We start from the raw sequence: 14,354 nt of genomic DNA, 5'->3' as shown, positions 1-14,354 counted from the left end.
CTCCCTTATTCTGATTCATTCTCCATCCTGCTGTCGGATCAGTCGTCCTAAAAGGTTGAGTCGTCTCTTCACTCTCATAGTCAGAAGCCTTCAGAGGGCCCTATTTTTTTATAGCTTCTTCTTCCGTGTTGCTGAGACCCTCCATAATGTAGTCCCGAGCCAGCCTTATTTCTCACTGTTTATTCCTCCAACACATACACTGTACTTCTGTCAGGCCAATTGTTTCTCTGTCCTGCCCACGGATTTTGTTTATTCCTGTCTTTTCTCCCTGCCTAGAATGCTTTTCCCTCTCTTCTTAGCTTCTCTAAATCTAGGCGTTCTTTAAGACCCCGCCCACCTTCAGCATCTGTGAAGGGTGCCTATTTAACCCCCTGTTTGACATTTGGCAGCCAACTCTCTTAATGTTGTATCCCGTATACACACACATAGACAGCCTAGCACAATGCTGAGCACTTTGGGTGTCTCGCTTTGCTAAATGGTAGCAGTTCGTCCTAAAAGCAGTGGCTGGTGGGAATTAATGCTAGTACTCTATTGATCATCTCAATCATTTCCACTGCTGCTTCCTTCTTTGAGCACCCAAGATTGCCTGAAGTCTGATTGGCTTTAGGTGGGATTAAAGTCATAGCAATGAATCTAACTTCCAAGGCATAAATAGCTTTCAATTGATCGGGTTATTGTTTTCTTTAACTCTCGCAGGTACAGCAGCTACAAGTCTTATTGCTACAAGCTCATGGAGGGACCCTGCCAGTGTCTATCAAGTAAGAGCCGTGGATTCTAATAGTGGCTTCTTCCCCTTCCTAATTGTCCCCAGTCTCAGCACCACCCAGCCTAATTGGCTTTTGAATTCTCTTCCTTTAATTTAGGCTGGATGACCCGCCTGTATTCAGACATTTCCAAAGTTGCAGAGGGAAAAAATGGCATAAACAAGGCCTTGACTTTGAGCAAATCCCCGTGCTTGCAATTTCTTTTCAGTTTTGATGCCCTTTTCATTCATTTCCAAATATGCCCTCTACCCTCCTCCCTGACTGGTCATTCTGGTGAGTCCCTTCTTGTACAACAGGCTTTTTTTAAGTTTGGCAGAACCAGTTGCGTTTGACTGTAAAAACTCATTCCATGGCTTTCTGGTGAAAGGCGGGCTTTAATTGTATTTAGTATGATGTTGGTTCAGAACAGCTTTTTTTTTTTTTTCAATTACCTGTAAAAACAGTTTTTAGCCAGAATAGTTTTTGTGAGGCACGAGTTAGGGAGGCAATTAGGACAGAGCAAAAGGGTTGTTTTGCTGCTGTCAGATACCACACCTTTTTAGTGTTTGTAATGATGGGAAGAGATGATAGTCCGGTAGGGGGTTTGAGGATGACAAATGGACAACCAGAGTAATTCACTAGTCCCCTCGTGATGGAGATCTGGCGGGCGTATCTCTGTGATAGATTTCCGAGGCGATGTGGCCGAGAGGTCCATGGGATGGATGGGCTTCCATTTGTGTCGCTGGAGGGAACTCTCAAATGGATCAGATCAAAGCCGAGCAGAGTATGGTATGGCGAGGTGGGAATATGGTTTCCCAGACGTTTTCATGGAATATTGAATTCTTAAGTGTTTTTGTAATCTTGGATTTGTAAAACGATTGTATACATTTCTCCTTATTAACAAGCTATCTAATCTATTCCGTCTATCTGTTTCCTCCCCCTTTTTAAAGCCCAGTCAAGTACCAGATCATGTTAATAGCTGTGCTTGAGAAGCAGTGCCAAGTCCACAAACATCGGTTAAGTGCTAGCTCTGCACAAAGAAAGGCAAAAGCAGTTCCTGCCCTCAAGGATCTCACAATCACAAATGGGCATAGTTTTGGGGCTGCTGGAATTTGACTCAAATCTAGTCTCCGATGTTTGTGCAGCTGTGACCGTAGACCAGTGACTTCTTTGAGTCTCAGTTTCCTTGTCTGTAAAGTGGAGAAAGCCTGTCGTATCTACCTCTCAAGCTTGGGAGACTCAAAGGAGATGATGTTTCTGGTGCTTTCTTTGTACATTTAACTGCTCTTCAGATGCCCCCTGTTCGAAGCTGGGTTCTGCCGATAACTTTTCCTTTCCTTTCAGAATTTGCTACTACCATCTTGTTCGTATGTTCTTTCCTATAGTTTGTTACCCCTTGATAGGAACAGATCAGGCCATCCCTTAGTATTTGGATTAGGGCTGCATTAAGTTTATAACTTTGGTTCAACCCTTGTCATGACGTTCAATTATTCATTCTTTTTTTTTTTCTGTTGAGATAATGTTTTTTAGTTGTCCATATAAGGCAGTGATTCCCAAAGTGGGTGCCACCATCCCTTGGTGGGTGCTGCAGCGATCCAGGGGGGTGGTGATGGCCACAGTTGCATTTATCTTTCCTATTCATTGCTATTAAAATTTAAAAAAAAATTAATTTCCAGGGACGCTAAGTAATATTTTTTCTGGAAAGGGGGTGGGAGGCCAAAAACGTTTGAGAACCACTGATATAAGGGCTTATGTGACTTGATAGGTTAATGCCCAAGTACTTTGTAACATTTTGTCACCATAAGTAGCATTACTTTTTTGTTTTAACCCTTACTTTCTGTCTTAGTAACAACTCTAAGACAAAAGGACAAGGGCTAGGCAAACAGGGTTAAGTGACTTGCCCAGGGTCACACAGCTAAAAAGTGTCTGAGGTCACATTTAAACCCAGGTCCTCCTGACCCCCCGGCCTGGCATTCTATAACTGAGTCATCTAGCTGCCCCCAAGAGAATTACTTTAATAGTATTCCATTTCTTTTTAAGTAGCTTCAAAATGTTATTGTTTGGCTTTTTATTGTTGTACCAGTCTTTTTGCCTTAACTATCCCCTCCTTACTGAATCCTTTCCTTAAAAAAAGAGAAGCCAAGAACCACAAAGATGGCACAGACTCCAGTTCCCATCCACGCTTCCTGTTTATCTCTTTTGATTATCTCTTCCTTTGGTTTAACTTTGTCAGACATCATGATTGCTACCCCAGCTTTTTTTGGTATCAGCTGAGACAATATTTGGCTCCAGCCCTTGGTTTTTTTACTCTATGTGGCTGTCATTTTTAAGTGTGTTTCTTATAAACAGCATGTTGTCCAGGTTGGGGCTTTGCTCCATTCTGCTATCTCTTTGTGTCTTATGGGTGAATTCATCCCATTCATATTCTATAAGTTTTGTATTTCCTTCCATTATATTTTTTCTCACTGTTTGTCCTCTTCCTCTCCTTTTACCCTCTCCTACTCAGATGCCCCTTTTCTTCTGTCCACTCCCTCTCCGATTTGAGCCTCTTCTTATTCTTATTCCAATTCCAGCTCCCTTATCCTCTCCCCTTGCCCTCCTGTTTCTTGATATGTCCTCCCTTCTAGGAATCCCTCCCTTTTCTTAGCCTCCTTGCCCTCTTTTCTCTTAATTTCTGCCCTCTTCTTTTAGTTCCTCCCTTTTGCTGGCCCCTCGCCCTCCCGGTTGTTTATGTTGTTGCCTCTTTAATGCAGAATCTCTCAGATTTTCTAAATGTAGGAACATGTTAGCCAGTCCTTTCTTTGTCCAGGCTTCTTTTCATTCGTTTCTTTTTTTTATTAAAAGATGCCTTATTTTGCCAGTTACGTGTAATGGCAATTTTCTGAAATTTTCAGATCCGAATTCTGTCTCCCACCCCTTGGAGATGGTAAGCAGTTTGATCCGGATTAGACGTGTATGAGCCTTAGCCTTATTTTCTTGGTTTGGTTTTCTTGCCTTATTTCTGTGGCTAACATTTTAAAAACTTTGTCAAATGGGCATATGGTGGATGAGCCGATTTTATCCCTTTTCTTATTGGAAAAATCCCTCTTTCTCCATTACGTGTGGTAGGAGTTTATGGTTTCAAGTCAATTTTTAGCATTGAGGAAAAATTGACTTTTTAAAATACTCGTTGTTTTATCAGCCAGGCTCAGTCTTCTTCCGGGAGTGCCCCGGGTTCTCTAAGACTGTATTAGTAGAGGACAAGCTGTGGAAGGTCGTGGTGTAGTGCAAAGCTGTTGAGCGTGAGGCCAGTGGTGGCAGCTCTCCTTCCTAGCTGTCTGGCGTCTGAGGGCTGGGCTGCCTCAAGTCTAGGCTTCTATGTAGAGCCCACAAAGAATCATCTTTTACTATATCCATCGTGAAATTTCATAGTCTTAGTGGTACGACATATTATACTGCTTATTGACCCAATAGTGAATCCTCCTCATATTCTTGATGCAAGTTTTACTTGACCGTATTGCTGTGTATTTTATCTAATGGTCTTTCTTTTACATTTTTTAATTAAATTTTTCCCTCAGGTAACAAGGATTTATTTTTTCTCCTTCTCCCCCGCCACCCAACACACTCTTAGAATTGAGTATTCTTTCCGTCTGCATTCAGCAATGGGAGGTAGCGCGGTAGATAAGGAATGGAGAACTGGCTTATGAGCCTGGTAGAGCTGGTTTCAAGTTCCACCTCTGACACTGACTGGCTTTGAGACCCTGAACAAGTCACTGTGCCCTGGGCAACTGTTACCTCAGAAAATAAGTCGAAGAAGAATCTCTTCTGCATTGGCAGAAGGAGCCTCTTCTCTGGAATTCCCTACAGCCATGACATCACAGCTCTGGTTCCAGTTCTTACTCTGCCTTATGAACCATATAGTAACCACTAGTATTTCTGTAGGGCCTACTGTATGCTTTTCGTTGTGCTGAGCTCTTTACAAATATTATGTCATTCCATCCTCACAACAACCTTGAGCGATAGGTACCCTTGTTATCCCCATTTTACTGCTGAGGAAATGGAGGTACAGAGCAATGAAATGTCTTGCCCGGGGTCACGTAGCTAATACATATTGGAAGCTAGTTTTGAATTCAGATCTTCCTGGCCCTAGGCCCAGAGCTCTATGCAATGTGCCATGTAGTTGTCCTGTTACTATCTGTAAATGCTGTAGTTACATTTTTTTCTGAAATTATTTGCAACTTGTATATTAGAATATGATCATTTAATTTTTGTTGTACAGTGGGAGGGGGTATTATTCCTCACTTTCCCCATTATTTTTCTCCATATAGCTGTTGAATATAATTTCTTCAAAACTCTTTAAGTGTGGCTCTTTTCTTTATCTTTTTTTTCCTGCTTTGTTTTCTGTAAATGAGGCACTTAAATCCTGTGGGCGCCACCCCTTCCCCCCCCCCCCCCTCCATTTTTTAAAAAATTCTTACCTTCTGTCTTAGAATCAATACTGTCAGTTGTAAGAGCGGTAAGGGCAATTGGGGTTAAGTGACTTGCCCAAGGTCACACAGCTAGGAAGTGTCTGAGGCCATAATTGAACCCAGGACCTCCAGTCTCCAGGTCTGACTTTATCCACTGAGCCACCTAGTTGCCCCCTTCCCACCATTCTTGATCTTACATGTATGTAGTTTCTGCATTATTTGGTGTATATGTTTGATATTTAATGATATCTTTTCATCGTGATATTGCCCTGTTTTCTTCCTATATTGAGGTAGCAACTGGTTGATCACACATATAAGGAATCCACTGGATTTTTTTTTTTTTTAGTACTTATTTTGATACATCGCAGGCTTTTTCTTCTTGTTCATATATACCAAAAGCCGCCTTCAAGTTATCTCTGGCTGTCATCAGTTCTTAAGTGACGATCTTTTATTTTAGAAAAGACTATTTGGTTTTTCTGGGAAATGGATTTGTTCTTGAATTCCTTTCTCCTATTCCATCTGCTTTTCTCATTTCTCGTTTTTGTGGAAGAAGCTTGTGCAATTCAAGTTGGGATGGGTCTTCATATAAGAAAGGTTCTTTTTGCCCACTCGTAAAATCATCTCCTCACCATTATCCTGAACTTTTGGCAATATGGCTAATTCGGTTGAGTTTAAGGTTCACTCTTTTGGGCAGCCTGGCAATTCGGTTCCTTTACAATCTTCCTACTTTTCCAACCTGGAAATTGTCTTAGGATTCCCTGAAATAAGAGTCGACGGACTCTTTCCTACCCTCATTAGAATGTCATTTCCTTGAGTGCAGCAACTGTTTTTACATTGCTCAGCACTATGGGGCCTGGTGTGTGGTACATGATGGGAGCTTTATAAATGTCGGTTGGGTTTTTTCACTGTTTTTAGAAAGCCTGACTAGCCTTCTTATTGGGTTTTTTATCAGCTTGTTCTACCTTATGTATCTAGTATTACTTTTGTCTGTCTTGAGGCCAATTGTAGAATTTTCTGGCTTTGTTTTCTATGTTCTCTTTTCTACCAGTCTGTCTTCTTTTTTCTCTTTCTTTTTCCTTTGAGCCACGTGAGATGTTTCTCTTTTGCATAGATATTTATGAACTCCTTTATCAGTTTGACCATAGATTCTAGTCACACCCAATTCCTTAGTTTCCTTCTGAGAGTTTCTAGTAGTTCTTTTGTTGTCCATTGATTTGTTTGTAGGAGAGAAGAGGGCTTCAGCTCTTGTTTTTATTTCTTCTTTTGCTCTTTGAAAAGGGCCCATAAAACCTTTGTACTAAATTCTGTGGGTTTCTACTTAGTTGATAGATGCAGCTGCTCAATTAACTTTAATTCTCAGCATAGGCAATTGAAATGACCATTGACAAGCCCTAGCCCGGTATCTCCTTGTTAATTCTAGTGTTTCCCCCATTCTCCCAGCCTTCCAAGTAGCGTCCCAGTCCCAGGTCGTAGTCAGATCTGTTTATTTAACACTCCTATTTCTTTTGTGACCAACTTTTTTCCTTTTTGCTTTGAGGACTTTTATGACCAACGTTCTCTATGCTCCTATAGTAGCTACCTCCTGTAGCATTTAAGTGGTTAAGCAATTTGTTTCAAGTTAAGGAGGCAGTGCGATCTGGGAAAAGAGCACTGGACTTGGGCAGAAGACCTAGGTTTGGATCTTGGCTTTGCCACTATCTTGGGCAACTCATTTTACAGGCCTCCGTTTGCCTAGCCATAAAAAATAAGGGAATCGGTCATATTCAGCTTTCGTGGTCGGTGGTTCCAAAATGACTGATATGCTCTGAAATGAACACATTTTAGTTGGGAAGATGCCCTACTGACTCGGATTCCATAATTCCTCCTTTTTCAGTCAGTTTTGAAAGACAAAATACCGATACTGTGTTAGAACTGGCCAGCAAATAACAGATGTGACACACTACTTTGTTGTAAAGATATGAGAAATGAGTAACAAAGGAATCAAACATCAGCTTCCCTCGGAATCGGGGTTCTTCTCCTTGTTTGTGTCATTCGGCACTCTAGGGAAGATGCCTGTTGATGGACCCGTGGAGTTACAAAGGAAGCTGATTATATCAAACTACAGTCAGGGCAGTATTTAAAAAACGAATTCACAGGCCCTACGTAGAGAATCCCTGATCCAAAATAATGAATTGCTTCCAGTAGCATTCCTTCATAAATGTTCAACAGTGTAATTTGAGAGCCTGGTATTCATTGTGATGAGAGCCACCTTGCTGTTTTTGCTTATGAGCAAGCTGAGGACTGTGAGGCCTTCTGAGTTCATGGACTCTTTGAACTGGGTAAGACCTCATCTGGTTTATCCCTGAAACCTTGTTCTGTCCTCTTTGGAGATTAAGGGAAGCAGCTGGTCACCATCCTCTGGGTAGTAACCCTTATTTGTCTTAAAGATTTTTCCGTTTCCCTGAAGTCTTTGAATCAAATTGCAGTTCTTTTTTGACCTTTCTTCGATCCATTGAGAACATTTCATACTAGCTGAAGTACACATTGTTGGTCTACTTCATTTTTCTTTGTTTAAATCACAGGCTTGATAGACATCAACAAATGTGAACACTTTATATACAAAGAGTAGAAAACAGTGTGTGTGAACCTATCACATATAGTTTGTGGATGTTAAAAAAGATGAATTAAATTTGTCCTGCTAGTTCGCGTGCTGCCTTACTTGTCTTGGTCCTCTCCTCTCTTTGCATTTTTAAGTGTTTCGCCGATGCTTGGGGCTTTTTTCCTTTTGTTTTATTTGACGTTATTGCCGTGCCCCCACAACTCCCCACCATTTCTTGTAACAAGTAAGTAGAATCAAAAACAGATTCACACCTCCATCACGTCTCATTTGGCACCTCTAGTCCATCACCTCTCTGCAAAGAGATGGGAAGCATTTTTCACCGTCAGTCTCCCACGGTCATAATTTGTCATCGTGTCCATCAGACTTCCTGAGTTCTTGCAAGCTGTTTACGCTTATGATATAGCAGTCCTTTAGTGAGGCACAATGTGATCATGCTTGCTCGTTGAAAACAAATGTAAACAGTATTAAGTCATTGTCTGAATTATTTTCCTGCTTTTACTCACGTCAGTCTACAGCAGGTCAAATCAGTCTTCCTAGGTTCGTACCTTTCGTATTTTATGAAAGCACAATAATGTTCCCTAATTCATGTGCCATAAAACTTGTTCCGTTCCTCAACTGATGGATACCTACCTCGTATCCAATCCCTTGCTGCAACGAAAGGTGCTGCTGTCAATACTTTGGGACAAAAGAATCTTTTCCCTCTGTCTTTGACCTTTGGGGCATATATGCCCAGCCAGTGGTTTGACGAGGCCAAAAGGTGGGCCTAGTTTAGTGACTTTTAAGGTCTGGTTCCCCATTCCGTTCCAGAATGGCTACACCATTCTTCCTTAGACTCACCAGCAATTGCCATTTTCATGGGCATTAGATAGAGCAGCAATACTGTTTTCATTTTCATTTCCCTTATTCTTGGTGTTTTCAAACATTTTTCATATGGTTATTGATAGGCTGCCCCTCTTCTTTTGAGACTTCCTGTTCGTAGCCTTCGATAGAGCCTACCTCCTTTGTCCAGAGCAGCCAAGAAGTGACATATGTGCTCTCCAGGTATATCTCTAGCCTACGGCCCTTACCCCTCCACTACCGCAGAGATAAAGAATTGTGCTGCCTCTTTCCCCTGAGGCAATAGGAAGTGGATGCCTAAAGTGGACAAAACCAGTAGACAGGAGGCAAGGAAACAAGCGTGTCAGGAGAAGCAAAAGGGAGAGAACTCCCTTCTCCATCCCCTCCCCATTGGATTTTGGAAGGGCACGTTTTGATTTATGATAGTTTGGGACCTGGGCTCTTGGCCACTGGCCATCGCTATAGCGCGCTTCTCTCAGTTTCTTTTCTTGAAATCCAGCTGTAAGAAGCCTTGGTATTGGATTCCAGCAAGTCTGAATGGATTGAATTTTGGCCTTGTCTTTTCCCCAAAGTATTGTGCTGAGTGATACTGATACCCTTCCTACATGTGATCTGACGTTAGGGCAGTTCGATTAAAACTTAGCTTCACTCCTCCCTGTTGCTATAGGAGGGATTACCATTCTCATTTCAATCAGAGTTCTCTGTTGAGGGCTATCAGAGCAGTATTTCTTCTTCTCATTCCAAAGTCCCGCCTGAGTGGGATCAGACTAAATTGGATGTGATCATATAGACAGACCCATGTGAAGGATGAATGTCTTGGGACAGTTTTCCTCCCTAAGTAATAGCCTGTGGAGCTTTTTTGCCCGCCTCCCCCCTGGTGTAGTAACTGGTCTTAGTAAGTATTTTTCTCACGACTTAATTTCTGTCCTAGTGTGGAGCCATCAGAAAATCTACAGTCCCTAATGGAAAAGAACCACTCCTTGACAGAGGAGAATGAAAAGCTGAGCCGAGGATTGAGCGAGGCAGCTGGTCAGACAGCCCAGATGTTGGAGAGGATCATTTTGGTGAGACTGCAGAAACTGGGGAGAGTGGAGCTTGTGCTACCAGGCTGGATGTGGACCAGCTTTCCTTTTGTGACTTCTACCTGCTTATTTGCAAAGCTCACATCAAGTGGAATGGATCAAGTTGGAAGACCCTTTAGGGGAACCCCTCTGGCACAAAACCTGTACAAAGTCTAGATTTACTCCTCTATAAAGCAGCTTCTCATTCCAGGCAATTTGGCTATAAAGTAGACTTTGAGTTCCTTCTAAACCCTTTTTCCTATATTCCATTTCAAAATGGAAGATGCATTATAGAACACTTTGCAAGGGAAGAAACTTGGTTACTCTTCTTGCCGCCATAATGTAGTGCCCAGACTTGGGTCAGTCTCCCATCCTTTGCTGCCAGTCTCAATTCGAGACTGGGTATAGAAATTCAGCTTTTGACAGGCAAGTTTTGGCCAGAACCCAACATATTTCCACTCACTGAATTAGCCGGACATTTATCACACGCATCCACCCATATTACAGTATGCTCTGCAACGGGAAGGGTTGGCTGCTTCCAAACCTTCATTTAAAGAGGACTAAACAATCCTATTGCTGGCATGAGGGTGAGGGTGACAGGTGGGGTTCTCATCCTTACCTACATTTTTTCATCACCATCCTATATTTTATGCTTTGAGACTGTTTCTTGTACCCACTCTACACCGTCATAAAGTTGTTAAGGCTGCTGCCTAGCCTGGTAAACCTGTTGTTGAGTGGTTGGCTTAAACTTCATGGCAGCTACTAGTTTGCGCGGGAACAAAACATGTATACCCCAGATCCAGACGAGAACCTTGATACATACACTTTGGACACTCATCTTAGATCAAGTATCGAAATATAACTGACGAAAGGTTCCTTCACCAAACTGGTTCACCTTCTACCCCACCCCTGGCCTCGTCGTCTCCGCATCGCCCACCATCACTTCTCTTGTTCTTCACCTTTTCCTTTTCACACCGTGTTACCCCTGCCAGAGGGGCATTAACATTTAGTCCTGATATATGCTTATGGAGGTGACGCAGTAGTCTTGGCATCTGCTGAGTGGCATGCCAGGAAACACCGCCTTCGTATTTAATATTCAGCTTCTCTTCGGAGGCGGGGCTGATACTGGTACCCAGCTCCTCTGGTGCATTTTTTTAAAGTAGTCATTGATGACTGTAGTGGGGGGTGGGGGGGGTGGGGGGTTGCCAGTTTCCCTTGCTGGATTTCACCGTGAATTTTTCTCTAAATAATTAAAGCCTCTGAAGTCCTCCAGAATTGCTCTGGAGGAAGCAGCCTCTCTACCTTCTCGTTTTTCATTCTTAGCCGTAGGTGAACGTAGTTGGACAAGGCCTCTGATGGTCTTCTGTGTTATGTTTCAGACAGAACAAGCGAATGACAAGATGAGTGTGAAGCTTGAAGAACTCAAGCAACACCCAGCGTAAGTTTCCTTTCAGAGGGGCAGGGCGAGGGACCTGTACCACCTTGACATCCTCTCCTCTAATCCCTGCACTTGAACCTGCAGGTGCAAGCTTGATCTGCAAAAGCTGATAGAGTCTCTGGATGACCAAGAGTTAAAAGAAAATTTGGAGATAATTCATAGTCTGCAGCATGTGATAACTCAGCTCTCAGTAAGCCAAGTAAGTTGTTTTGTGTCGTTTTAGTTGAGCGTGACTCTTTGTGGCCCTGTTTGGGGTTTCTTGGCAGAGATACTTGCCCTCTCTTCCTCCAAATCACTTTGCAGATGAGGAAACTGAGGCAAGCAGAGTTAAGTGACTTGCCCAGGGCCACACAGCTAGTGTTTGGGGCAGATTTCTACCCAGGTCTTCCTGACTTCAGACCTAGTGTTTTATCCATTGTGCCACTGAGGTGCCCTAAGCAAAGTAAATATGGTATCAACAAATATACCACTTTTATACCCATTGTATATCCATTTTGAGAATTTCTAAGACCATGGCTCTTGCTGAAACCAACTCAGGTTGCACTTACCATGACACATTCTTTTGTCATCATGTTCTCCCTAAACGTCTGAATTGCTGATGTGACTCCCCGTAGCAGTCTGGAACATGAAACATAGGTGGGAGAGTTCTTTTCCCCAAAGTGAAATAAGCTGAGGCCTAACTGATCAGAGCAGGGAACTGCATAAAGGTCTTCTCCAGCAAACATTTGTCGAGTTTCCAGTGTATGAAGGGCTGGAGATACAAAGACTAAACAAAAGCTAGTCCCTGTACCTACTCTTAGAGACAAAGTTAGGCTTTTTGTGGTATTTAATCACTCAATCAGTAAACATTGATTCAGGGTCTACTTCATGCCAGGCCTTGTGCTAGGCACCTGGTGATACAAAAGAGACAAAAAACAGACCCCGGGGGGCAGCTGGGTGGCTCAGTGGATTGAGAGCCGGGCCTAGAGACGCGAGGTCCTGGGTTCAAATCTGGCCTCAGACACATCCCAGCTGTGTGACCCTGGGCAAGTCACTTGACCTCCATTGCCTTCCCTTACCACTCTTCTGCCTTGAAGCCAATACACAGTATAACACAGTATTGACTCCAAGAGGGAAGGTGAGGGTTTCTTAAAAATATAAATAAACAAATAAACAAACAAATAAATGTATGTGTGTGTATATATATATAAATAAATGAAAAGACAGTCCCTGCCCTTAAAGAGCTTATAGTCTAATAGGGGAGACAACTCATAAATAAACATGTACAAAGCACACTAGATACAGCGTAAATAGGCAGTAATTAACAAGGAGGAAGGCCCTGGGACTCAGAGGGGTTGGGAAAGACTTCCTGTAAAAGATGGAATTTTAGTTGTAACTTAAAGGAAGCCAGGAAGTTATAAGCTGAATTGACTAGAGAGAACATTCTAGGCTTGGAGGCCAGCCAGAGACAATACCCAGAGCTCAGATATGGAGTATCTTTATTTCTGGAACTGCCAGGAGGCCAGTGTCACTAATCAAAGAATATGTATCAGGGAGGAAGGTGTAAGAAGACTGGAAAGGTCAGAGGGAGCTAGGTGATGAAAGGCTTTGAATACCAAGCAGAGTGTTTTATATTGATCCTGGAGACAATAGGGAGCCATTGGAGTTTATTGAGTAGCAGAATGGCATGGTCAGACCTATGTTTTAGGAAAATCACTTTGGTGATTAAATAGAGGATGGGTTGGATTAGGGAGAGATTAAGGCAGGCAAACCATCTCCCTTCCCCGCCTCTCCCCCCCCTTCCCAGAGCCACTATTGCAATAATCCAGAGGTATGAGGTGATGAGGGCCTACACTGACTGGGGTGGTGGCAGTATCAGAGGGCATAAGACAGCAAAAGCAGCAGGCCTTGGCAACAGCTTGGATAGGGGGATGAGACATAGTGTCCACATGGAATCCAAGAGGAATCCTAGGTTGGGAGCCTGAGGCCTGGGGAAGTTGGTATTGGCCTCTGCAGTAATAGGGAAGATAGGAGGTGGGGAGAGTTTAGAGGGAAAGATGATGAGTTGTGTTTTAGACATATTGAGTTTAAGATGTTTATTGGACATCCAGTTCAAGGTGTTTGAAAGGCAGTTCTAGATGCCAGATTAGAGGTCAGCAGAGAGGCTGAGGTGGAATTGGTAGATTTCAGAATCATCAACATCGAGAAGGTCATTAAATCCCTGGGAGCTGATGTGATCACCAAGTGAAATAATGTAAAGAGAAAAGAGAAGAGGGCCCGGGACAGTGCGCTGAGGGACACGTGCAGTTAGAAGACATGATCTGGAGGAGGATCCAGTGCAGGAGACAGAGGAAGAGGTTAGAGAGGGAGAAGGAGAACCAGGATAGAGGGAGGGAGGGATGTCCTGAGAAGAGAGCATCAAGGAGGAAAGAGTGATCTGTAGTGTCCAAGGCTGCGGAGAGGTCTAGGAGAATGAGGATTGAGAAAAGGCCATTGGATTTGGCAACAAAGTCGTTGAGGACTTCAGAGAGGGCAGTTTGGGTGAAACGATGAGGTTGGAAGCTGGACTGTAAAGGGTTAAGAAGACGATGTGAAGGCAGGAAGTGGAGTCAGCCATCAAAGATGGACGGACGGATAGACAGATGGCCTTTTTGTAGGGTTTAGCAATAAACAGTGGAAGGAGAGAGAGGACCATCGAGGGAATGGAGGGATCAGGTGAGGCTTTTTCAAGATGGAGGAAACCTGGGCATGTTTGTAGGCAGTTAGGGGAAGGAGCCAGGAGACAGGGAGAGACTGAGGATGAGTGAGAAAATGGGATTGACAGAGGGGACAGGCTGGAATGGGATCACTTGACCAGGTAGGGGAGTAGTGCTGGCAAGATGTAAGGCCAATTCTTCATGTGGAGCAGGGGTGAAAGAGGAGATAGTGGCAGAAGGAACCTGCCTCAAAAGAGATGAGGAAGAGGAGAGAAGAGGGAGCCCATGGAAAATTTTTCCAATCTTCCAAAAATTTCCAATTTTTCTGTAAAATATGAAGCAGATCAGGGAAAAGAAGGGAGCCATGGGAAGTTTAAGGAGGGAAGAAAAACATTTGGCAAAGCTTATGTGGAGAATTGGAGAGTGAGTTGATAAGGTGGGTTTAGGAAGATTGCCTGGCAGCAGTGAGGGTCCATTTTAGCTCGTGTAACGTAAATTTGTAGTGGACACAGTCAGAAGGGTTGTGTGGATTTTCTCTGTCTTCATTCAGCAG

The 14,354-nt window shown here is 43.2% G+C and overlaps 1 protein-coding gene across 1 annotated transcript in view; it reads left to right on the top strand.

Annotated features, from left to right (window-relative positions):
• Positions 1-14,354, top strand: part of KIF4A (kinesin family member 4A) — a 45,051-nt gene that overhangs the window by 15,562 nt on the left and 15,135 nt on the right. The window contains exons 9-12 of the mRNA XM_044682861.1: positions 697-758; positions 9,559-9,691; positions 11,068-11,126; positions 11,211-11,325. Of these exons, the coding sequence (XP_044538796.1) occupies positions 697-758; positions 9,559-9,691; positions 11,068-11,126; positions 11,211-11,325 (369 nt within the window). The remainder of the gene's footprint in view (positions 1-696; positions 759-9,558; positions 9,692-11,067; positions 11,127-11,210; positions 11,326-14,354) is intronic.

The sequence above is a fragment of the Gracilinanus agilis genome, chromosome X (assembly GCF_016433145.1).
Source record: "Gracilinanus agilis isolate LMUSP501 chromosome X, AgileGrace, whole genome shotgun sequence".
Taxonomy (NCBI): Eukaryota; Metazoa; Chordata; class Mammalia; order Didelphimorphia; family Didelphidae; genus Gracilinanus; species Gracilinanus agilis.
Note: the sequence above shows the minus strand (reverse complement) of the source record. Positions and strands in the feature narration are given on the sequence as shown.